The following is a 26,157-nucleotide window of genomic DNA, read 5'->3' on the forward strand; positions in this document are numbered from 1 at the left end:
GTGGGAGGTTTTTGGTTTTTTTTTTTTAATTTTTTTAATATTGTAGGTAGACCTGACATTTTGAACTCGATCTGTGGACCCGACCCGACCGTTAATATTAGTATTTGGGTGGATGCTTAACGAGTCGGGTCGCAAACTGGTGAATCCGTTAACAACCCGTTAAATAACGGGTCACTTTGGGTCAACCCGTTAGACCTGTTAGCATCCGTTAGTTGATGATATTTTAGTAATTTCAATAAAGTCTTAACAACAAAAAATAAAATCTATGCAAAAAAAAATAATAATAATAATAATTGTTAACGGATGACCGGTTAAGCTAACGGATCAGGTTCGGATGACCTGTTAACTTAACGGGTCGGATTGAACCCAACCCAAACCTGATAAACCCGACCTGTTTACAAGTTTAATTGTAGGTAAGGTTTCAATAAAAAACAGTAAAATTTAAACTTGTAAAATTACATTATTGCCCATTATTTTTTTTTTTGTGATAGAAGACTAAACAGTATTTTCACCATCTCTTGGTTGACAAATAAGGTTTCATTAATTAATAGAGATAACTTAATACCAAATTAGCTCTTCAATATTACAACTGGATTGTCTGTGTAACGTTATTTTTCGTTCAAGAGCTTTATGACATTAAAAGCAACAGATGGAAGTTATGGAACACGTATAAGTTTATAACCCCAACCCCCTCTCCCAGATTTTGGCTGCTCAACATCCATCAACTGGAAGGATTTTGGAGCCAAAGAAGTTTGGGATACAATTACAAATGATACATCGCAATTGTGACAAATACGAATTGCAGTTCAACGAGGAAGAATCGTTGCCATCGCACTTTGACAGGGCAATCTTGTGCCATCAATTTCGTACACCACATTGATGTGCGAACTAGTTCTCAGAAGCCACGATCTGCAATTTTTTCTACAGGATAATCATTCGACAAATACGTAAGTAGAAAACCCAAGATTTAAGAAAAGGAATTTATGGTAACGAATAGAGGAGGAAAACTGATACTCCAAGGTTCGGATCCTTTCAGAGGATAGATGTTGTAAAGAGATTTTGAAATAATTATCTTGCTTCTATTTTTTTTCAGAGTTAATTTAGTTATGTCCCTCTATTTCTGCAAGATTAAAGAAATTACCATAACGATGACCTTGGCAATGAGTCAAATCCTTCATGCTCAGAATTTGACACCTCTGGACTACCGCCTCCACTAGCAGCCACCGATTTGCTTTCAGAAACTGTAGATCCTGGGCTTAAGTTCTCTTTACTTGCATCGGAATCTGCATTTACATTGGAAGTGTTTGACACGCAATATTTCTGAAGCCATCTATCACTTTCCCATAGCACGTGCATGATGCTCTCTCTTGCTGCATATCCATGGCTCTCAAATGGAAGAATCACGAGGCGGGACAGAGCACCATGACCTTTCAGAGCATTAAAGAAGCGATCCGACTGTATAACACACAAACATAAATGAAATCACATGTCGACAGCTCACGAACAAGAAGAAACTCATCATGCAAGTCAGCATTAAAGGGGTGAAGGACATCTGTACCTGCATTGTCAAAGTTCCAGAATTATTGTCTTCTTCTCCATGGATAAGCAAGATTGGCTTCTTAATTTTATTAGCGGACATGAAGGGACTCATCTCTACATAAGTACTGGTAGCCTCCCAAAGAGTTCTATCCTCGTTCTGCACCGATAAACCAAGGAGTCAGGCCATTAAAACAAAAGGTAAAGTAATTACCTAGGTCTTATGGCATGGAAAGAGAAAATATCAGAACACATATGTGTATATATTTAAATCAACTTCTCATAAGCTACCTGAAAACCAAAAGGAGTAAGTGTTCTGTTGTAAGCACCAGAACGAGCAATTCCACAAGAAAAAAGATGAGGGGCATGTGCCAAGAGGTTTGCAGTCATGAATGCCCCATATGAATGTCCCCCAACAGCAATTTTGTCTGGATGAGCCACCTTAATAAGGGTAGCACCAGAAGAGGTTCAGGTCAACATTATTAAGTCAGAATCTAAAAAGATTCATACTGCAAAAGTGGAGAAGCTTACCCCGCGTCGAACAACTTCCTCCACAGCAGCCTCTGCACTTGCAACCAATTGCTCCACATAGCTGGTCAAAATATATACATTATAACTCGTAGAAAAACACTAAAGCATTAGTGGCACGTTGGGAGTATCTAATCCATTTTTTACCCAGTTAACAATTCGATGGATTTATGAAATATGAATCATCTTCTGTCACTAACCTTACGAGAAATGCTACTGAGTTCATACAGAAAATTATAATTAATTTTGGCTGGAAGCAGAAACCCAGGTTATTACATATGCAAAAACAAGTTACCTATCATTTGCTTCTTTATCACCCTCACCAATAATAGGAATTGTTGGTCCAGACAGAATAGCAAACCTGCACGATTCCGAGCAATCAAAAATTGGTCAACATGTTTAAAACAATCCGGACACCAAAAAGGTTCTAAACAAAGACTATTATACACAGAAACACCAAAACATAGTAATAAAACAATGGGAAGAGGTAATGCATGCCTTCGAGCCAGCCAGAGGAGGGCTGATGTGGGACCTATGCCAGCAAATTCATTAGGAGAACCACGAACTTGTCCAGCAGCATCTTTGCTCTTGAATTCTCCAGGGTAAGACCAGAACAGACATGGAAGAGGGCCATCTCTGGCTGGATCATAACCTGGTGGAAGGTATAGCGTTGCAGTTAGTTGAACCCCATCCTTCCTCTGGTACTTGACCAGCTCTTTCTGCAATGATGCCAGCTGTGGATATGGATGAGGAAAATTTGTAATTTGGACTGCTTTCTTTTCTGGCCAGCTTAGGATAGAATACTGGGTGTTTTCAGTTTTTGACTCTTTGGAAGTCAATACTTTCAGGTGATCAATGAGCAGATCCCCTTCTTCCTCATCAGACATTAAAGCAACAACAGTCTCGTAATACTTTTCTTTGTCACTCTTCCATATTCTTTCTTTGTTTCCTGTATTTCTGAAAGAATTTGGTTTAGGACACCAAACACACATGAGCACTTGAGAACACAATAGAAACAAGAAATTATAAAAAACGTACATGTCAAACAAGTCGAGGAAGGGGATATCTCCCTCTGGTGTAGCACCATTTCCATTCAGCAGTAAATAAGTGCCTTCCTCATTTTCTTTCTTTACTTTTGCTAACACATATGTCCCAGCAGGAGTTCTCCGCAGCATAGGAGAGCCAGGATCAGAATACACATCTTCTGATGATCTATCAAACAGGATGCGTGGACTGACATCATTTGATCCAGGAGAAATTACCCAGGTTCTCGTTCTCCGTGTTTTGTACCAAGACTCGTAAACTAGAGCCAGTGAATCATCTGACCAAGAAATCCCTCTGTGAAATTGAAAATTTCAAATGCATAAAACAAGTATGGTTAGTGTTGGGACCACCATGAAGCTTCTTAAGCGTAGCACAGTTTTAGAAGTCTTCTGGAGAAAAGAGAAAAAGTTCCCTTGGAAAATAATTCTTCCAAAAACCCCAATAAAACAGAAATATTATTGATGCCAATAGATGATAAAAAATATAATAACAGTTCAACTTCATACCCATAGCGAAGATCAAGTTTGTGTAGGACAGTTGGCCCTTCACCTTCAAGTGGCTCAGCGGACTGTGTATAAACTATATCACGTGGAGAAACATCCACTTTTGCATTTCCTTCATCTTGGGTCTCAACCCTAGTAAAGTCACAGTGTCAATCAGGTAACTGAAATCATATACACAAACAACTATGTACAAGTCATAAGTAGACCTGGCCATAGGTTAGTTTGGGCTTGGAGATGTCAAATTCTTAATGAGCCTAGCCCGAAACACGACAAAAATTGAACAAGAAGTTGGCCTGAGGCCAGGTCCTATATTTGGTGAATGGAAAGTGATTCTGTAACTTATTGCATATCACAAATGCATTTAGGATGATGCGAATGACTGTAGGGACAAAGTTAAAATTAAGAAATAAAAATCTAAAGACATTGTAGATGAATGCTTGGATAGTTTATTAACAATGATGTGGAATTACAACAGTTTAGACTGTCGTTCTGCTTTTTCATTTTGAAGCGCATGCTTAGAAATATATTTAACTTATAAAAGCATACAAAACTAACTATTACTACAGTCTACAGCGTATCATGTACACTACTCCATAAAAAGTCTTTATCGAGTACTTGTTATGATATCATGAGAAAGAGAGTGAGAGTGAGATAACAACTCAAAGAGATGCCACTTGAGTTATCCAAACAGTTTGAAAACAGGACTGAAAATGCATACCAATAGAGTGTTGATGGTTTATCTGCTCTCCAGTTGATAGAACGCTTCCCCTTTCGCACACTACTGAATGCAATGGGGATGTCCTCAGCAAGGGGCAGATCACAAATTTCTCTAACAAACTTCCCATCAGCTGTCCACACATCCACCTTCTTGGGAAATCTTCCACATGGTACAATGAAAGAGTATGGTCTGTGAATTGAACTAATTAAAAGGTATTTCTGATCGGGAGAGGGGTCCATTGATGTATATACAGCTGGAGAACCAATTTCCTTAACCGCCCCATCCAAGGAGGCCAAAACAAGTTGTGTCGTGGCGTAGTAGTCAAACAAATCTTCATCATACTCATCCTTCAGCAAATCCTGAAAGGTCCTAACTTGGATAATACTTTTCTGCTCATTAGATTGAATTTTAGGCCCAAAAGGAACCAAAGGTTTCTTTGGCGGGTCACCACGAGACTGAGGAATGGTGCAAACTAACAAAGAAGAATCATTCACCCAAACAAAATTATCAAAAACTGCATTCAAAAATATTTCTTCCGACTTAAACAAAGGTTTAGCAATCCCTGTTTCAACTTGGGCCACCCACACTTTAAGCTTACTAGTAGTACTTTCCCCCTCATCAAACCGGATGGTGAAGGCTAAATGGCGGCCATCCGGGGACCAAGTAACAAAATTGATCTTGGCACCATCAGGGAATCCACGCACCTCTATCTCCGGACCAAGGGTGCCATCAGGCAATAATTGATGGATCCCAATACCCGTGTAAAACGACATCCTCGTCCTTGTATTGCATTTTCCATCAATACGAACACCGGCAAGCTTTTCCTCGGGTCTTGCAAGTTCTGCCAATGGCGGCAACGCTCTCCGCTTGAGAAACAGTATCTTATCCCTATGCGGTGAGAATGACAAGGCGGGAAGTGGCGGAGCATCCACAATATCTTTGATTTCTTGCGGAGGAAGACGGTATCTAACTCCCAAAGTCGCATCCTCTGCATAAACAAATATATACATACGAATTACTAGCACAGAAATCTTCGAATTTAAGTTCACAACCAATTGAAATCCAATTAACCAACCAAACAAAGTTACGAGAGCAAGCAATAAAATCAAAACTTTCAAAATTCAACCCAGATTTGGGGTTCAAACAGACACAGATTATACAAATCCATATTCAACAATAATATACACGAGCACAAAGTATATGTGTGGATTATGATTGAATACCTTCATCGTCAAGTGAAGTGGCAGCTGCAGTGGAAGAGACAGAGCCGTTGGTGGCTCCGCCACTGTTGGAATCTTCGGAAGCGACGGCGTTGACGGGGACGAGGTTGCGGAGCCGAGAGGTGGCCATGGCGGCGGCGGATGTTCTGATGGAACTTACGGCGTCGTATGGGGAGCGCCTTGTTCTGAGGTGGGCGGGCGAAAGGACCGATGTGAAGTGGAGAGGCTTGAAAGGGAGTGAGTGAGGGGGAGTGAGGGAGAGGAGGGAGAGGCGATGATAGACTTTGTGAAGGAACATCCTATCGACATTCATTCGATTTTTATTTTTTTCTATTTTTTGATCGAATAGGAATTTAGTGCGCTCTGTCACTGTGCAGTGTGTGAGTGGAGACAGTATTTCTTTCCGTAGGCGCCCGCTTCGCCACTCATAATTGAGAGAATTTTTTTTTTCTGCAAACACAGCCACTGACGAAGTCAGGATTTTACGTGATGAGAGACCTCATGCAAATGTTAAAAAAAAAAAAAAGAAGATAGTATAAAGTATAATACATGCTTGGAGTTTGAGCTAATTAAATTTTTTTAGGTGCTAAATACTTTTTCATGTTAAAATTAACTTTCCAATATCAAGTCAATATAAAGAGTAGTTAATCAAAATTAAAGAGGATCAAATCAATTAAAAATGCTAAGAAGACCAAGTTTTGCGACTATATTTTGGATACCACATAATGTGACGGTTGATGATTAGATTTCTTCTTTATCGACTTAAAGTAGTAGTTCAACCATTAACAGGTATATCATCATGTGATCTCAAAAGATGGCTTAAGGAGATGGTCACTGTAGCATCAACCCAAGTTAATATAGAATAAATTGGTAGATTTTATTAGTTTGATGACTGATTTTTTCAAAAAGAAAATAGTTTAAAGACCTAATTTTCATTAAAGGTAATAATTGAGGGACTAAATTGATAATTCACCATATTTTAACTATTGGTGAAGAATTTAAGATTTTTATATGAACTAAAAGAAGTATACTACTAAGTTTGAAAATATATATATATATATATATATAATAGCATGGATTTAAATATTGATATTATCGGCGAAATATCGCCGATAATATCGATTTTTCGAGTAATGGATATTTAAATAGGTATCCGTGTGGTTTTCGTCAAAATATTGCGATATTTTCGATAATATCGCGATATTTTGGAAATATCGAGATATTTTGTTAACCGTGCTACTCGGAGAAGAACGCCGGAGCTGCTACAGCTCCGGCCGACCACAAACAAGGGTTCTAGACCCCGATCTAGGTATCAAACAAAAGCACGAGACGAGAGGAGTGCGTTTATACCTTCCATTTGTCGTGAAACAACCCGTGGTGGTCGGAAAACCTCTCGACACCCACGGTCTCGCCGGAGATGGGTGCGCCTATTCCCGGGCTGATTCCGTGCTAAATCCTTGGTAAAAATGACAGAATAACCTCAATAATCACATCCAAGCAACAAACCAACACGGAAATAGAGGTTCGAGGCTTACCTAACCATAACCCATGAAGAACTCGCCGGAGATTCTTGGGGTTTCGTCGAGTTGCGCAGCGACGGGAGAGAGAGAAAGAGAGAGAGAGAGACGACGGCGTGTAGAAGGTGGTGACGATGCCGTCGACGGAGTACCACGAAGGGTGTGCGTGGGTGCTCTCGGGTGTGGGTCAAAGGGTGAAAGAGTGAGGGTCTTCGAGAGAGGGAGAGTGAGTGCAGAGAAGAAAGAAGGAGAAAGAGGTCACGGGGTGGGGAGAGAGAGAGATACGTGAGGGTGCTAGGGTGCTACCACGTGGTAGCTTGAGAGAATTTGGAAATCAAGATGAATGGTCCAGATTTGGTTAAGATAGGGGACTAAAACGATAATTTCATAATTATTTGGGGAACCACGAAAATATATAAAAATTTGGGATTGGGTTGTTACAATGTGTCTGTGCGTGTGCGTGTGTAGAAGTGGGGTGTGTGTGTGTGTTATCCGAGAGAAGAAAAAAAAATCCAAACCTGCTTTCAAAATATCCAGGCTATGTGTTAGTCTGTGTGTGTTATTTGAGAGAAAAAAAAATAAAATATATAAAGTGTAAAATATTGTACTAATTCATTATATATAATGATTGTGGTGTCTTTAAACTTTTTTTCATTAATTACTACATATTTTTTACACTCACAATGTTTGCCAGCTCGCTATATAATCAATTTAAATCAGTTAAATCTATCATGCAATGCATTTCATTCTAATTTTTTGTGATAAACTAATAGATAATTGACTAAATAAACATCTTGCAAAGTTTCAATTAAAATTTCCAAGTTTTTCTTACAATTTCCGTGGTTTCCATGTAATTTTTATCGATATCGATATTTTACCGATATTTCCATCGATATTTCCGTGTTTTCGGACTACCTATATTTCCGATATCACCGATATTTTCTTCCTTGTATAATAGTAATAATACTAAATATTAAGAATGGCCTAAAGAGTGAGGGTAGGCCTTGGCCTATACTGGCCTAATAGTGCCTCCGCCCCTGAACACAGCTCAGTACATCGAGATTCAATTATTCATATTATAACTCTTGATGTATTGAACTGTGTTTACTGATAATTACAGTACCTTAGCAATTGTTTATTTACCATTATACCTCCACGTGAGGGCAGCATGTGTCGTTAAAGGTCCCCAAGGGGGAGGCCGTCGAGAAGATTGCACCCGAGGTCATGGAGTGCTACTGTCCTCTTCTCTCGAGTGGAGGTTAACAGAAATAGTGCGCCCAAGCAGCTCAAAATGGGCTTCATCCATTTCCTTGTTACTGAAGATGTTGTATGTCTTGTTTCTCAAACAAAGATGTTGTATGTCTTACTCTCCATCTGCCTAAATTTTTAGATCTTTGATCATTACAATGTTATGTATGCGAGGATATGTTATGTCGTATATTAAATACTACGATGCATGGATGCAACAATTCTGTCGCATATCGGATACGAGAATGAATACGATATACTTTCGACTCACATACGCTTGGATACATTATCTGAGGTAGGCGGGCGAGAGGACTGATGGGGAACTTGAGGGGCGTGCACGCAATCGATGTGGGGCTTGCACGCAGAAGTTGTGGATAACAGGACAAGTGGAATGGGAGGCATTGCGAAGCTTCGAGATTCAAAAGTTATTATGGGCCGTATACTTCATGGCCCATTAAATTTTGACAATAAGGCGGCCCGTTGGGTTTATCAACCAGCAAACCCGCGTAATCACTTGCTTTCTTCTTAAGCATTGACGACGTCGGCGTCCGAAGATACTCTTCTCCGACGATCAGACCCGTCGTAGAGTGTAGACTCTCTCTCTCTCTGCCTTGGTACTCGAAGCTTTTGCCTCGCCCAAATCGTCCGAAATCGTTTCTCTCTGTCGAATCGATCGAACAGAGGAAGAAGGAAGGCATAGATGGCGAGCGACAACGAGCCGGCGAAGCTGCTGTTGCCGTACCTCCAGCGCGCCGATGAGTTGCAGAAGCACGAGCCTCTCGTCGCTTATTACTGTAACTCTCTCTCTCTCTCTCTCTAAACAAAACTGAAACTTTACGGATTGTTATCTCTAAAAATCATATTTCTGACAATTCAATTTTTAAAAATTTGAATGGAATTTAGGTCGATTATACGCAATGGAGCGAGGGTTGAAGATCCCACAGAGCGAGCGTACCAAGACCACGAATTCCCTCCTTGTTTCCCTCATGAAGCAGCTTGAAAAGGTTCTTTCTTTCTTCCTTATAACTGATTCTTTTTAACGTTTTTCTGTTTTGGAAAGGTGGTCTTTTGTATTAATTTGTTTCATCAACGGGATCTGTTTGGTACCTGGGAAAAAATCAACCTTTGTATGGTCTTATACTTTGATATTCGGTACAAAAATCTTAATTCATCCCGATTTTTAGTTGCTCTGTGCAACAATGGGATTACCCGTTGCCTAGCATCAATGGCGAAATTAAGATTTTGGAATTTATTTTGCAATTGAATCCATGATATGTTTCTGCTCCATGGGATGCCTTTGCAATTGAATCTAAGATTTTAGTATTTGGTTTCTTTAGTAATGAAGTAGTGGTTGAATTTTAAACAACAAGAGCATTTGTCTATTGCCTACCAGTTCATTGCTAAGAATCTTCGGGTTACGTATGATTATAAATATACTGTTGGAGGTTCATCCTTGGAGACTCAGATTATTCTCTAGGGACCAAAGATGGTTACTTTTTAGTGGAAAATGAAATTTGATTGTTGTTGCTTTAATTGTCTTGTAATTTCTTCCATGATTGGTCTTGAATTTTTACCATATAACTTGTCCTGTTGATCTTTTTGACAAATTATTTTGTGATAAGATTTGTAGATTTTTGTTCCCCCATCTCAATGTATACTCACCCTTTTGCTCTATAGGATAAGAAGTCACTGAAGTTGGGGCCTGAAGACAATCTGTACCTTGAGGGATTTGCCTTAAATGTTTTTGGCAAGGCAGACAAGCAAGATCGTGCTGGTCGAGCAGATTTGTAAGTCAATATGTCCCTTGAGACTTTGAGTTATCATAACACTACGCCTCTAGGTTTCATGAAATGCAGAGCTCCTCCTGTCCTTTGTGCTTGTCGGTCATGTTTTTTGACATATTTATATTTTATGTGGAAATTGTTAATAGCATGTGATACAAAAATATTCTTTTGAACTTGTTGCAGGAGTACTGCAAAAACATTCTACGCTGCAAGCATTTTCTTTGAGATTCTTAACCAATTCGGCGTGGTTCAGCCGGATGTGAGTTTCTAATTCTATTTCGCAATGCCACTTGATGTGTCATTATCCTTTTTGTTAGGATTGGATGACTCCATCTAAATGATTTGTGGTGTACATTTTTATTTTCGGTATGTTATTATTAACTCGAAGGTTATACAGTTGGATTTTGAGGGTGACTGACATCTTTATGATCTTTTACAGCTTGAGCAGAAACAAAAGTATGCAGCTTGGAAAGCAGCAGATATAAGGAAGGCTTTGAAAGAAGGAAGAAAGCCTCAAGCGGGCCCCCCTGCTGGTGATGATGATCTTTCACTTCCATCAAGTGGAATGAGTGGTTCATATGTATGCTTCTAACCTTTACAGTAGTTTACTTTTGAGCTTTTTGGATGAATCAAGGTTTTCTCCTTGAATGATTTGATATCTTTGAATATATAACCTATTTGAAATGATTCCTTAGTTTTTCACCATTGAGAACAAAGTTGTAAAAATTCCAACCAGGAAAGAGAACAAAGTATAAAATTACGACAACAATTCTAAATTTTTAACTTTTAGGCATAAGATTGTGGTGGTACAATCTTATGATTTGAGTAATAGTATATGTTAAACAATTGTAGTATATATTGAGAAAGTAAAATGTGATAGTGTTAGTGGTTTTGTTTATTGTATAAAATCGTCTTCAACTATTTCTATCCTTGCAGGATCTTGGTCCAAGCGATGCTGCAGTTACCAGTCCTGGATCACAATCTGATCCCTCACCCCAGTTTTATGATGAAATTAACAGGCAGCATTCGATAAAAACTGCACCCCCGCAGTTTCAAGATCAGCATCCTACAAACTTTGCACCTTCTGAGTTTCGTGATGATGCCAAATTCCAGCGTTCTACTAGCCTTCAGTCAACACCTAAGTTCCATGATGAAGTCAAAGGCCAGCATTCTGCAAACAATGCGCCACAGCCACCTCAGTCTTACCCTACTGCTGGTTACTCTTCCCATGATTTTCATCCACCTCCTCCAACAAATAGACCAGAAACGTCTGATTTTTCTCAGCCATACCACCAGCAATCCTACTCGCATGAACCCCAACAGCCTTTGCCACCTAACTATCCTCCACATGAATCTAATTACTCTTATCCTAATTTTCAATCGTATCCAAGTTTTACAGAAGCCAATATTCCAGCAGTCGCATCCCACCATCCCTCTTATTATCAGGGCTCTGACCCTGCCTACTCTCCCCCGTCAGCTCCTCCGACAACAAACCACCCTTCAACTACCCAATATCAGGCAAGCAACAGAAATGGAACTGTTTCAGAACCTGCTCCTCCTCCTGCCCCTGCCAAGACGTACCAGTATGACAGTAGCTACCAGCCATCACCTGAGAAAATTGCCGAGGCACATAAGGCTGCAAGATTTGCAGTTGGAGCGTTGGCATTTGATGACGTGCCAGTTGCAGTAGATCACTTGATAAAATCGCTTGAAATGTTGACGAATCCATCAGCTGGTCAGTAATAAGCTCCTCTTTTCTAGGTGCGTGGAATTCCAGATGTTTCATGTAGTTTATTTGCGTGTTCTCCATGTAAATATCACTGGATGATGGATTGATGCGCAACTTTTTACTGTTATCGTGGAAACGTGATGCATCATATGAGAAAGAAAACCGTTGGTTTATGCTTCATATTCTTTCAAGCATTTATGATTTTCTAGTCGAAGTTGGTTTTCATTCATCTTTGTGTAATATTCAAGCTGACCATTTGCATGCACAAGGGAAGTCGGTGGACACATCATATGCCGGTGACCAACCTTTTCCTCCGATGAACCAATCCATGTGATATGGCTTCTTGCAAGCGATGTTTCTACTCTAACCTAGACTAAAAGGATGAATGAGAGTTCGCAGCTTGTTGAAGCGGAATGCCTTATCTACCAGGGCGATCCACCGCTTGTAGTTTTTGTAAGGTTTTTAGACAGATGAATGAATTAATTAAAGAAAAACTAACGAAAATAATTTGAAAACTTTAAGTTTTAACGATAAGAACAAAATAAATGGTAAATTGAATAGTATCATGATTGATTTTTTAGTGTAAAAATAAGATTTTTCGTTAAAATAAAGATAACCGGGAGCTTTTCGTTAAAGTTTCTATGAATTAAACAAGACATGCTTACGCACAATGTTTTCTGTTTTGAGAGAGCGTGTCATCATATGATTCAGATAAGATTTGGAAAACAGGGATGTGGAGCCAAAAATATTCACTAGGCGACACGTGGACTTTTGGACAAAAGAGGACAAAAATACCCTCGAGGCATACCGAGTTTCCTACACGCGAGCAGTGGAGAATCATCCATCAACCAAGTCAGGAGTACCCAAAATGGGTAACAATTCAAAACCTATTTCATTCCATATATGTTTTTACCTCATTTTTTCCTTATTCAATTAGCCATTTATTTCAAACATTCCATAACATCCTCAACCAATTAATATAATCAATATATTAAAGGCTAATTGAATCACCCATTATACCCCAAAAATCACACCAAGGGCCGGCCATTCCCATCCAAAAAGAGCCTATCATATTCTCTACCTTTTCCACCATTTTCCCTTTTTAATTATTTGGTAACTCCTAATTAAACCTAAATTAAACCCAAAAAACCCTAGCCACCCCTATCCCTATAAATATACTCTCATTCTCACCAAAAAACCAATTCCAACACTTTTGCAAAAATCCCAAAATTCTCTAAACACTCTTTCTCTCTAAATTCTAACTTTGGCATCGGAGGTTCTTCGGCCAAAGCCCCCCCAATTCATCGTGGGCGCGTGAGGCTCTTGGCCTTAACCTAAGGTGTTAATTGTTTTGTAGGTGCAAAATCGTCCAAGATCGAAGAGGAGAAAATTTGCATCCACAAATTGATGCTTTCATTGAGAGTTGAAATCCATACTCGTAGAAGACTCTCGCACAAAAAGGTTTTTTCTTTATTTTCTAGTCCATTTGAATATTTTTCATACGTTCTTATTATTAGAATTTTTTACTTGCAAAGGTTCTTTGATAAAACGTATAAGCAAAATATAATGGCTAGAAATTTAGAAAATTCCACAAGTGAAAATTCCTAATGTTCAAGAAATGGGATTGCGGAGATCCGTGAGGCTAAATGCGACAATAAGGGGAGCGGCATCATCATCACGAACTTCCACCATGGGAACCACCGTGGTGGCTACCTCGGTAGCCACCCGCGGCGAGGTCCATGGTGCCTTCACCATGGCCACCATGGGAACCACCGCGGTGGCTACTTCGGTAGCCACTCGTGGCGAGGTCCATGAAGCCTTCACCATGGCCCGGAGATCCGTGAGGCAAAATGCGACAATAAGGGAACGACATCACCACCACGAGTTTCCACCATGGGAACCACCGCGGTGGCTACCTCGGTAGCCACCCACGGCGAGGTCCATGGTGCCTTCACCATGGCCACCATGGGAACCACCGCGGTGGCTACTTCGGTAGCCACTCGTGGCGAGGTCCATGGAGCCTTCACCACGGCCCGAGCCGTGCCATCCAAGGCTCACGGTACCAAGACCACGATCCAAACCGTGTCATCCAAGTTTACGTGGACCCAAGCCCAAGCCTCACATTCACATGCACCGCGCATTGAGCAGCCTGCTTCCGTGATCCAGCCTGCTCCCGTCAAGCAACCCACTCTCACGGCCCAACCTGCTCCTGCCGAGCAGCCTGCTCTCGTGACCCAGCATGCTCCCGACGAGCAGCCCACTCCCGTGGCCCAGCCTGCTCCTGCCAAGCAGCCCACTCCCGTGGCCCAGCCTGCTCCTGCCAAGCAGCCTGCTCTCGTGACCTAGCCTGCTCCCGACGAGCAACCTACTCCCGTGGCCCAGCCTGCTTTCGTCGAGCAGCCCACTCCGGTGGCCCAGCCTGTTCTTGCCAAGCAGCCCACTCCCGTGGCCCAGCCTACTCTTGCCAAGCAGCCCACTCTCGTGGCCCAGCATGCTCCTGCCAAGCAGCCTGCTCTCGTGACCCAGCCTGCTCCCGACGAGCAACCCACTCCCGTGGCCCAGCCTGCTTTCGTCGAGCAGCCCACTCCGGTGGCCCAGCCTGCTCCTGCCAAGCAGCCCACTCCCGTGGCCCAGCCTGCTCCTGCCAAGCAGCCTGCTCTCGTGACCCAGCCTGCTCCCGACGAGCAGCCCACTCCCGTGGTCCAGCCTGCTTCTTTCGAGCAGCCCACTCTCACGGCCCAGCCTGCTCTCGTGGCTTTCTAAGCAGCCCAAGTCGGCCCAAGACTATCTCAACCATCCGGACCTACCATCGAGCCGGGGGCATTCTCACCATATTTTTTCGCAGATTTGACATTTCCCAACTCAAATCTCGCGCCCGGAGTCTACCACATTTCCACTGCCCAAGGAGGCGCATTCCTTCCAAGCTCTTCCAATCCAAATGGCGAACAACACTTGTCTCGACAAGTCATAGAGTTGACGAGCGCCCTTGCACAACAGAAAACCTTGGTGAATAAACTTTTGCAACGTATCGGGATCCAACGTGCCCCGGACGAGGTATCCCAAAGTAGGACAAGGGCAGACGAACATTTCCAGCAGTGTCCCGATAAGCAGCCACTCGACCAGCCACGAGCCGAACGTTTGGGCAGTGTACATTCCCGTCTTAGAGCGCGAAGGAGCATGCACTCTCGACTAGGCCTATGGAGAAGCATACATTCACGGTTGGGGTCATACTCCGATAGTCAACATGAACAACCTTCTGGGCAAAGTGTCTATTCGCAGCTAAGCCCACAAGGAGCGTCCTCCACCTCACATCAGAGTAGACAGCACGACGGACGGAGAGAAGCAGTCACTCAATCCAGCTCAAGTTCAACCAGCAGCCTGCGAAGAACTCGCTCGCCTACTAAGAACGCACCACATGCACTGCATCCGCGACATAGACGAGCCAAACAAATGGAAGAGTAGCCTAGACCAGCAAGTCATGACTGGGGGCAGCCGAGAGCTCCGCTACCCCAACAAAGGCAAATTCAGGAAGAAGTAGAAAGACTCTTGACCAAGCGATTACATGATTTCCAACGCAACGAGGTCACCGACGAGGCACTACGACGGAACATAACCAACATAAGCAGGTCACCCTTCACGGAGGAGATCGAGCAGGCAGAGCCTCCACGCGAGTTCAGCATGCCACATTTCACATTTTTCAAAGGGGATGAAGACCCGGAGAGACACTTAAAACGTTACCAAAGTGCAATGATCCTTTATCGAAACAACGATGAGCTTATGTGCAAGATATTCGCCACCACTCTACAAGGCGAGGCGCAAGATTGGTTCTACACCCTGCCGCCACAATCCATCCGGAATTTCTACGAACTTTCTTTGGTTTTCACCAAAGAATATTCATCATATCGCTCGATCAAAAAGAAATCTGATCATTTGTTCAACGTCAAGAAGAACCCAAAGGAGTCACTTCGCGACTATGTGAGGAGGTTCAAAGTAGAGAAGGCAAAAATAGTCGGATGCAACGATTCGATAGCTAGAGCAGCCTTCCAAAAAGGACTTCCAGCAGACCACCCGTTATTTGGAAAATTGATCATGAAAGAGGATCTAACTTTAGCAGACTCTTTTGCTTTGGCAGAGAAGCATGCACTTTGGGATGAGGCTCGCCAATGCACATTTAAGGACCTGAAGAAGTACCCGACATCACCTCCCTAGAAGCAGCGGAAGACTTATTCGCATGTTTGACGGTATCTAAAGTAGCAATAAGCTCTACCATCATGCGAGAAGAGCTGGGGGCCCGACTACCTATATTCCACAGTTTAAAAGCTCTTCTCGATGCTATCAGTTGTATTCCACAGTTTAAAAGCTATCATTGATGTTATCAGAAATTCAAAAGCTAACTTTGGCGATTGTTGTTGTAACCTAAAAGCTTAAGTTTTACCTTCAAACGCACGCAGTCATCCTAATGACGTATTATTCTGCCCAATCCAGACGCGCGACGATAAAGGCGTAGACCCTGGCGGATGTAAAGTTTTCTGACGAACTCAACACTAGAAGGACACACTCGAAAGCAAGTTTTGTCCTCGTCACCCTAAAAGATTCTAATAGGAGCAACATGTACCGGCAGTTGAGTACCATTTCTTGCTGCGCATCACACGACCCTAGCCGACCCTTGCTCAATGATTCAACTCTAGAGTGGCCCAATACCGGCAGTTGAGCATCTCCTGTTGCGTATGACATGGCCCTATCTCCACAGCTCCCTACTGCGTCTTCACGCCGAACCTAGGTGACGCAACAGAGCGGCCCAATGATGCCTCAGAAGTAGCCGAGCACACTCTAGCTGCGCCTACTCCACCCGATGGAGATTTCTGGCATTTGCATGTCGACGACGCAGAAAAGCCTTCATCATTGCCGGCAGAGAAGGCTCCAAAAAGATGGATCCCATCTGGGAAGGTCCGTACAAGATCAGCAAAGTAGGGGGCAAGAGTAATTACACCCTCACCACCATGAAGCAGCAAAAAGATTGAAAAGAAATGGATGGCCTACAATCTGAAGAAGTACCATGTGTGACCTCCTGCTACATCAAAACCCGAAAACTCAATAAGCTCGACGGGCACCACCTCACAAGCTGAGGACTATCCAGTTGTTATGCAGTTCCTACCTTACAGCTAAAGTTCTCGTTCGTTTCACTCGTTTTTCAATGAGGAATTTAGAAGTAATCACAACTTGGCTTGGTTGCATGCTTACAACAACTAATCACTCATGCACTTCAAAAGAAGACTGCGCCCTTCTTAGGGACTCATCGCAGGAATTGCGCCCCCCGAGGGACCAACCATGCTCTCCAGTGCGAGAGGGTAAACCAATTCTCCGACACCCATATGGGTCAGCTCTCCAAGACGGGAGGATAAACTTTACACTCCGAATATCCAGACGTGGATGAGCCTGGCTGCCCTAGTATAACTAGATGCACGATGGCTTGCGCCAGGATTCCTAGAAGCAGCCGCAATGGTCTTTTTCAAGGCTTAGCTAACTGAAGGATTTTGGGTCTCTTGGCCTAATCCGTGGGGAACCAGGCCCTAGAGACGGAGAGGGCACATTACGCAGTACATCCGATGGACGGCTGCCCTGGAATCCTAAAGCTGCTACCGAGTGCACTAAGGTAGCCTACGGATTCCGGAAGACTGCCTACGGCTTGCCCTTCGAGCAGTGAAGCCGCACTAGACTTATACAACCGCACATTCTTGTGAAAGGTTAAACAAGCTAGCGCGCATATACGAAGTTTTATCCACTGCCGACATGCTACGTAGTCGATAAGCTTCACCTCTGCCAAGCGCGGAACAACCTACACCAAGTCCTAAAGTGTTGTGATACTTGCTACGCAACCTACGGAATTGAAGAAAGTCAAGGTTAACAGCCTAGTGGTTACGCGGACTTGTCTGCTTCTGTAAGTAAGGCATCCGGCTGCCAACCCTATGGCTAATAACTTTGCAAAGTTCTACACCAACACCTACGGCTGCATAGGCTACGTGAGTTTGTCTGCTTATAAAAAAGTAGCATGCCTGCCACTGGTCCATCAAGTCTAAAGGTTAGGGCATGAACAAAAGAAGTGAAGATGAAGAAAAATGAAGGAAAACATGTTTATAAACAACTAGCAAAGGCCAAAGGAGTTCAAGCAAAACAAAAGCTACAAGGAAAAACAAAGAAAATCCTAAAGGCTACATAAAATACACTACAGTAGCTTGGACATCCCACGACTACTCGGTCGCCACACCTTCAATAGCCGTAACGCTCTTAGCAGCGGCATCATCCAGCGCTTCACCCCTGGCTGCCCCAGTCTGGGCACTAACTTCTCCAACTACTTTACCAATGGAAGCCTTAAAAGTAAAAACAAGCAAGTCTTCCGGAGAAATAGAGAAGCTCATCCACTCCCTTCTTAGCATAAACAGCAAAACGAAGCTCAGAAATTGCAAGCTTAAGATCTTGAATCTGAGGCGAATCAATCTCAGCAGCAAAGGGAGCAGGCTTTGGCGCCACTTTAGCAGCAGAGTCCACCTTACCACTCTTCATAATAGCAAGTCTCTACAAAGGTGAACCGAACTTGGCTCCCAAAGAACGTCCTGGTACAGACTTCGGCACTGGGGGCATGATAAAACCTTTACGCTGAGCAATCTTATCCACAATTGTACTAGCCATTCTCAACATGGAAGACGCCACATGCTCAGATCTAGTAGCCTTATTTTTCTTCCCATTGGAAGAAGTCATGTCAATCACATACCTCTCGGTAGCAAGCGGACCCTCATGAGTAGCAGAAGAAGTCTTCAGTTTTTTTTTCTTAACTGGCATCTCATGAGTAGGCGGGGAAAATCTATTCTTCCCATCTTCATTCATAGTAAGCTCCACGACAGCGATCGGACGAGCCAATGCATCCGCCTTGATCCTCTTTACCTCATCTTTCTGGAGCAGCCCACCTTTCTTTCAGCAAAGAGGACTAAGCAGCCAACGACATTCATGGTAATCAGCAGGGGAGCTCAACCCAGCATTCCAGCAGGCATGAGGCATGCATGCCTAACATTCTAGCAGCCCATGAGACCCGCAATCTCCTTATTTCTCTCAATCGCCAGCCTGGCCCGAGTCAGGTCCAAGAGCCCAAAGGACATGAGCCATGCGGCTCGCCTAGCACTGCGCCCCAGCGCCACAATCTTCGACCCCTAGCTGCACAAGCTGCCCTTGGCTCAAGTCAAGCCAAGCTACCCAAGCAGTGGTCCCTGCCACGACATATCCTCAACCCATGCCGAGCCAGCTCCTGGCCCCTGCCAGCCGACTTGCCGCACCACCCCGACGGCTACCCCGCAATAGCACTATCCAAGAATAAGGCAAGAAAAATTAAATTTTTCTTACATTGGTGCGGCACGAAGAAGACGAAGAAAGCAACGAAAGACGGTCCTTTGCACGAGCAAGATGTAGAAGATTGCTAGAGGAGGGGGAACAAATATCCTCTAAGCTATCTCTCTCTTGTATGGTAGAATAAATCGCTCTTCAAAGTTGATTTAATAACCCACTTAAGGTGGACTTAAATAGGCTTTGAGAGAAATTTATTTCCTTTTCCTAGAAGGATCTAATTTCCTATTAAAGAGAGAATCAATATCAAAATAGGAAGCAGTCTTAAGTTTCCTAAAGCAAGAAGATCTCTACACCTGCTGCCCTTTTCTGCGAGCAGCCCAACAGGTGTGGGGGCATTTGTGGAGCCAAAAATATTCACTAGGCGACACGTGGACTTTTGGACAAAAGAGGACAAAAATACCCTCGAGGCATACCAAGTTTCCTACACGCGAGCAGTGGAGAATCATCCATCAATCAAGTCAGGAGTACCCAAAATGGGTAACAATTCAAAACCTATTTCATTCCATATATGTTTTTACCTCATTTTTTCCTTATTCAATTAGCCATTTATTTCAAACATTCCATAACATCCTCAACCAATTAATATAATCAATATATTAAAGGCTAATTGAATCACCCATTATACCCCAAAAATCACACCAAGGGCCGGCCATTCCCATCCAAAAAGAGCTTATCATATTCTCTACCTTTTCCACCATTTTCCCTTTTTAATTATTTGGTAACTCCTAATTAAACCTAAATTAAACCCAAAAAACCCTAGCCACCCCTATCCCTATAAATATACTCTCATTCTCACCAAAAAACCAATTCCAACACTTTGGCAAAAATCCCAAAATTCTCTAAACACTCTTTCTCTCTAAATTCTAACTTTGGCATCGGAGGTTCTTCGGCCAAAGCCCCCCATTCATCGTGGGCGCGTGAGGCTCTTGGCCTTAACCTAAGGTGTTAATTGTTTTGTAGGTGCAAAATCGTCCAAGATCGAAGAGGAGAAAATTTGCATCCACAAGGGATTCCTCTAAATCTTTGTTAATATTTTTCTGGCGATGAATTATTCTGACTTATTTTCTGGTTGGCTGGCATTGGGCGTGTGCTCTGCTCTTGACTTTTAGCGCGAGGAGTTAACCGGTTAAGAAACTTTGCTGTTGGCAGCTTGGCATCATCATTCATCACGGTGCTTGACGCCTCTAAAATCTATATATTCTGATACTTTCCATCTGACGTGGTTAATGACTTTTTTTTTTTTTTTTTTTTGAAAAACTGGAAATAGAATTCCAGGGCCAAAGCCAGACAAGGAACACACAAGAGGGTCCAAGGTACAAAATTAACACAAAGCAAAAGTGGACCCAAACCAAAGCCCAAAGAAAACTAAATACAAGCACAAACGGACCAACAAACTTACCAAAAAAGAGCCCAAAAGAGCAAAGGAACCCAAGTCTTCTGCTTCCACCGCCTCTGTTACAGTAAACCACCACGAGAAGCGAGCTTTCGCACCTCCAACCGACAAGCGCCACTCCGATCGCATCCAGCAGCCGCAAACAACTGATCGAGCATAGCCACAAAAGAAGAAACAAGCCACAAAGGGGAAGAAACCCAGGGCAGGACCCGAGTAACGCTGCTAACAAGGGCAGCAAACAGTGAGAAAGTGGTGGTGTGGTGAACACCCGAGCCAATGAGAACACCGGAACTCTACACACTCTCCCAGGGAGCTGCAACAAATCGCGGTAAATTGTGACTGCAGATCGAAGTGGAGACGTCAAACCCAAAGTTTCGAAAATGCTTGAATAAACGCTCTTATTGTTTATTTAAATTATAAGTCTTTTCAATTTTTTTTTTATACTTGAAGACTTTTGAGATATAAAATAAATGCTTTTTAATTATTTTAATGTTAAGTAGACTAATTTTTCAAATCATATTTGTAAATCTATTTTAAAAATAAAAAATATTGAGATAAACGTTTTTAATTAACTCTTAAATAATAATTTAATCATCAATAATCACATCAATAATAATTTAATTTAGGGTAAAAGACTGTTTACTACCCTCATGTTTCGTGGTTTTCAACATTTAGTACATCAAGTTTTTTTCGTCTCAAAGTCATACCTAAAGTGTAAATTTTGGGACAGTCTCATACATCCGTTAGTCAAACTGTTAAGTTTTTTGTTAACTGTGACGTGACGCACTGACTGGGCGCCACGTGTCATCCACGTTTTTTTTTTTCTTTTCTTCTTCCTTCTCCTTCTTCTTCTTCCTCCGACTGCAACTTTCTTTTTTTTTTCTTTTTTTTTTTTTTACTTCTTCCTTCTCCTTCTTCCTTCCTCCTTCCTTCCTCCTTCCTTCCCTTTCTTCCCCTTATTCCTTCTCATTCTCCTTCTTCTTCCTCCGAAATCTGGGGAAGTTTGTTTTTTTGTTTTTCTTCTTTCTTCTTCTTCCTCCTTCTTCCTTCCCCTTCTTCCTTCTTCTTCCTTCTCATTCTTCTTCTTCTTCTTCTTCTTCCTCCAAAATCTGGGGAAGTTTGTTTTTTTTTTTTCTTTCTTTCTTTCTTCTTCTTCCTCCTTCTTCCTTCTTCCTTCTTCTTCTTCCTTCTTCCTTCTTCTTCTTCTTCTTCCTCCGACTGCAATTTTTTCTTCCTCCTTCTCCTTCTTCCTTCCCCTTCTTCCTCCTTCTTCTTCTTCTTCTTCCTCAAAAAAAAAAAAAAAAAAATACTTTCATCTTCCCCCAAATTCGGAGGAAGAAGAAGAAGAACGAAGAAGGGGAAGGAAGAAGGAAAAGAAGGGGAAGGAGGAAGGAGGAAGGAAGAAGGAGAAGAAGGAGGAAGAAAAAAAAAAACTGAATTTGGGCAGATTCGGAGGAAGAAGAAGAAGAAGAAGAAGAAGAAGAAGAAGAAGAAGAAGAAGAAGAAAGAAGAAAAAAAAAAGAAAAAAAAAAGAAAGTTGCAGTCGGAGGAAGAAGAAGAAGAAGAAAAGAAAAGAAAGAAAAGAAAAAAAACGTGGATGACACGTGGCGCCCAGTCAGTGCGCCACGTTACAGTTAACGAAAAACTTAACAGTTTGACTAACGGATGTATGAGACTGTCCCAAAATTTACACTTTAGGTATGACTCTGAGACGAAAAAAACTTGATGTACTAAATGTTGAAAACCACGAAACATGAGGGTAGTAAACAGTTTTTTACCCTTTAATTTAAATAGATAATCTCTTAAACTTCAAACCATTATGTATTCTTGTTAAGGCTCATGGTCTCGCCCTAACAAACAGAAATTAGTTACTAACATTCATAAAATTTCTTCAAAATATTATGTGTTCTTCTCCTCTCTTTTTGTCATCTAACCCTAATGGATAAAAAAACCTTATTTATACTATTACATAATTAAAATCCATACTAGAAAATGTCTTCTAAAAACTAAGAAACATAATAGAATAAGACAACTAGGAAATACATTCCTATTTTAACTTTGGGAAATCTGTCCATCCACAAATCAGCCACGTTTTTGGACTTCCAGGTGGCCAAAACAGGCCCAAAATGGTTAGAATTAAAGTTTGAGATGTCCTGAACATAATTGCAGAAGACCTTGAACCCAAAAGACATCATCTTGGACGCCAAAAAGCTCAAATAAGTCCAAAACGTCACTTTGACAGAACTGCACACTGCTTCTTTATTTCATTGCTATAAATACACCGCTTGGTAGAATATTATGAAACTTTGACATGAACAAGTTGAGAGATACATGAACGTCCTCCAATTTGAATCATTCCAAAATTCGTCTGTTCCATCACATTTTGCTCAAGAGAAAGTCGAATGTCCTACATTAAAAATACATAACAAAGTATCAAATTTCCCACAAAATAATCAATAAATTAATACTAAGATAAGGGTAAAATATATAGTACAATATTGACTCATCAAATACTCCCAAACTTAACTTTTTGCTTGTCTTCAAGCAAAACAAAACTTAAAAAAAATTAAAAAATAAAAACTAGCAAACTAGAAACTTAACTAAGACAAATTTTCACTTTAAGTTGCAAGCCATATAAAACTTTAAAAATCAGAACATATTTTCAAAAGTTCCAACTAACCCCACTACAGAGTCTAAGCCATTTGGAATCAATTAGAAAAAAAAATTCATAGACTTCCTTTGGGGTAAAGTGAACCAACATAGTTAAAAAGACTTGACCAAAACTCTTACCTCTCGTCCTTTTTATTCAACACTTCACACATACTAACTTGAAACGTAACTATTTTTTTTTGCTTCGATTTTTCTCCTTCTTTTTATTATTTTTTTCTTGTTTTTTCATTTTTTTTTCTCCAGTAATAGTAGTGGTCGTGCAATGTCAGTTCACTTAAGCTTTTGATCCAACCTATATAACAAGCTACAAGTCAATGACTCTCAAACGACAAGGGCTTTAGGGCACAAGGTGTAGAACACCCTTAAGAACTTACTAACTCAAGCTAAAAAAGCTATGAAACCAACCAACCATCCTGCCCCATGCCAAAACTCTATCATTTGACGCGTGAATAATTGCTAATTAGGCAAGACTGACCCAGTTACTAAGCTAAGTCTTGGGTGGAACAATTATTACTTTATTTATAACAACTAAACTTAGAACAAAAATTAAAAATAAACTTAGACTAAAAGTAGGTGTTTCAATATCACTCCCCACAAACCATATTGATGTGAATGTGAATGTGCAAATTTTCAAAGTATAACTTATGAATTAGTATATAACCAGCGATAAATAGAAAATACTCTAATGTGAGATTAACCTTCATCATGTCTATTTGTTCTAACGTTTAAAATAGACTATGGATATTAACTTTTAAAAAATGAAAACTTTTAACTTGACACAAAAATTAAAATCTTAAAATTTTACTTTATGATCCCCAAACTTATGTTGCACTTTGTCCTCAAGGTGTGGAGAATAAAACAAAGATAAAGTAACGACAAAAAGAATAAACTATAAGATAAAAACAACCTGAACTAAGATAAATAAACTAAACTATGTAAAAACATGAAAAGAAAACTAAAGAGAAAATAACTAAAAGAAAAATAATTAACAGAAAAACAAAATAATTGAGAACAAACACAATAATAAGGAAACTTAGGGTTCAGAGTCTGTATCCTGAGCTGTGAGTTGATGTTCTTCAGGTACAAATATTGTCGTGGCTTTTACGTCTTCTAACTCTTTTTATAATATTCCTAGACTTCGTGCATGCACGTACATTTTTTGAATCATGATTTACACGTTTTAAATGTATTTATATGCTTAAATTGACAACTAATTTAATCACATTATTATCCGTACGAAAGATATTTTTTATAATCGGCACACGCATCTTAAGATGTTTTGAATGTTTAAAAATAGAGAAATTGAATCACATTACTGCTAGCCTATTGTGAGATACTAATTTTTTTTTTAAGCACAAAAAAATTAATTATTAAAAAAACACCGTTAAAATGACAAAAAATGGCCTTGCCATATTTGATGTATTATTTTAGGATGCCTTTGAAGTTTTTTGTCTTGGGGGTATTTTTACCCAAATATTTTTGTTAAAGTTTGGTGACACCAAAATCACTAAACACTTTTCCATTCTCTTTAGGGACACTTTGGATGCGATCCCTAACTATCAATGTTCTTTGACTAAAACCTTTGTATTTTTTAGTTTTTGATTGAAGTCCATAATATTAATGTAATAACGTATTTCTATGTAGGTTATTTTATTTTTAAATTAAAAATAAAATTTGTAATTATTTATATTAATGAGATTCTAAATAAAAAACTCATAATTTATGGGATTAAAAATATTAAAGATCAATTATACTCTCTAATATATTATGTGTGTAACATCCCATATCGCACAGGGAAGTGATCCTTATATGTATATTCTCATCCCTACCTAGTACAAGGCTTTTTGGGAGCTCACTGGCTTCGGGTTCCGTATGAACTCCAAAGTTAAGCGAGAAGGGGGCCATAGCATTCCTAGGATGGGTGATCCATGGAGAAGTTGCTTGTGAGTTCTCAGAAACAAAACTGTGAAGGCGTGGTTGAGGCCTAAAGCGGACAATATTGTGCTACAATGGTGGAACGGGTCAGGAAAGTGATCCGTCCCGGGCCGGGATGTGACAAATTGGTATCAGAACCTAACCCTGGCTATGGTGTGCTAACGAGAATGTTGGGCCCCTAAGAGGGGTGGATTGTGACATCCCACATCGCCCAAGAGAGTGATCTTTATATGTATATTCATATCCTTACCTAGCACGATGCTTTTTAGGAGCTCACTGGCTTCGGGTTCCGTAGGAACTCCGAAGTTAAGTGAGAAATGGGCCAGAGCACTCCCAGGATGGGTGATCCACTGGGAACGAGCTATGGCTTCGGGTTCCGTAGGAACTCCGAAGTTAAGCCAGAAGGGGGTCATAGCACTCCCAAGATGGGTGACCCACTGGGAATGAGCTCACTAGTTGCTCGTGAGTTCCCAGAAACAAAACCGTGATAGCGTGGTCGGGACCCAAAGCGGACAATATCGTGCTACGATGGTGGAGCGGGCCCAAGAAGTGATTCACCTCGGGTCGGGATGTGACAAGTTGAGAATCGAGCTTCGTTAGGAGCCCTGGAAGTTAGCTTAAAAATCTGCAAAATTGCAGAAAATCGCGAGGAAGGCGAGTACGCCTGTACTTACGGGCTCGTGGGGCATGCATGGGCATTCTGTGCAGCCCCTTTGGGCGACGCGTGACGGCACGGCCGGCCTCTGGCCGGCGTGTGGTCGACACGTGTATGTTCGTGTTGTCAAGTAGATTGATTTCATATTGTTGATGCACAAAATCCGGCGGATCTTGGACCAACGTAAATCTGACTGTGAATCACACAAACGCACAAGAACACAAAAATGTATCGTGGTTCACCCCAATGTTTGAGCTATGTCCACACTGATGTTGATTCCGT

At 41.3% G+C, this 26,157-nt stretch overlaps 2 protein-coding genes across 4 annotated transcripts; one reads left to right on the plus strand and one right to left on the minus strand.

The window, feature by feature from the left end:
* Positions 1–518: 518 nt before the first annotated feature.
* Positions 519–5,914, minus strand: LOC126617320 (probable glutamyl endopeptidase, chloroplastic). 3 transcript variants are annotated; one of them, XM_050285349.1, is made up of 11 exons: positions 5,553–5,914; positions 4,330–5,317; positions 3,615–3,743; positions 3,103–3,402; positions 2,563–3,021; positions 2,360–2,425; positions 2,068–2,128; positions 1,828–1,977; positions 1,559–1,696; positions 1,142–1,455; positions 519–909 (listed from the first exon to the last, which is right to left on the minus strand). In XM_050285349.1, coding segments are annotated over exons 1-11 (2,916 nt in total). In that variant the 5' UTR covers positions 5,863–5,914; the 3' UTR covers positions 519–908. The 3 variants fall into 3 exon arrangements, with proteins under 3 accessions (XP_050141306.1, XP_050141304.1, XP_050141303.1); XM_050285347.1 differs by having other exon boundaries at positions 519–921; XM_050285346.1 differs by having other exon boundaries at positions 863–1,455.
* A 2,909-nt stretch (positions 5,915–8,823) lies between these two features.
* On the plus strand, positions 8,824–12,007 carry LOC126615962 (protein HOMOLOG OF MAMMALIAN LYST-INTERACTING PROTEIN 5-like). The gene is made up of 6 exons (XM_050283908.1): positions 8,824–9,108; positions 9,218–9,318; positions 9,992–10,101; positions 10,282–10,357; positions 10,538–10,678; positions 11,035–12,007. Exons 1-6 carry the CDS (start codon positions 9,015–9,017, stop codon positions 11,839–11,841), a joined length of 1,329 nt encoding a protein of 442 aa, XP_050139865.1. The 5' UTR covers positions 8,824–9,014; the 3' UTR covers positions 11,842–12,007.
* Positions 12,008–26,157: the final 14,150 nt, after the last annotated feature.

The sequence above is a fragment of the Malus sylvestris genome, chromosome 3, assembly GCF_916048215.2.
Source record: "Malus sylvestris chromosome 3, drMalSylv7.2, whole genome shotgun sequence".
Classification (NCBI taxonomy): Eukaryota; Viridiplantae; Streptophyta; class Magnoliopsida; order Rosales; family Rosaceae; genus Malus; species Malus sylvestris.

What these genes read in the sequence shown, in the direction of transcription:
- LOC126615962 (XM_050283908.1), top strand. Translation starts at nt 9,015, where the DNA reads ATGGCGAGCGACAACGAGCCGGCGAAGCTGCTGTTGCCGTACCTCCAG. An exon ending in GCCTCTCGTCGCTTATTACT is followed by an intron (nt 9,109 to 9,217) that starts GTAACTCTCTCT and finishes AATGGAATTTAG; the next exon opens with GTCGATTATACGCAATGGAG. An exon ending in TCATGAAGCAGCTTGAAAAG is followed by an intron (nt 9,319 to 9,991) that starts GTTCTTTCTTTC and finishes TTTGCTCTATAG; the next exon opens with GATAAGAAGTCACTGAAGTT.
- LOC126617320 (XM_050285346.1), bottom strand. Translation starts at nt 5,862, where the DNA reads ATGAATGTCGATAGGATGTTCCTTCACAAAGTCTATCATCGCCTCTCC. An exon ending in CACTTCACTTGACGATGAAG is followed by an intron (nt 5,318 to 5,552) that starts GTATTCAATCAT and finishes TTGTTTATGCAG; the next exon opens with AGGATGCGACTTTGGGAGTT. An exon ending in AAACTTGATCTTCGCTATGG is followed by an intron (nt 3,403 to 3,614) that starts GTATGAAGTTGA and finishes TCAATTTCACAG; the next exon opens with AGGGATTTCTTGGTCAGATG.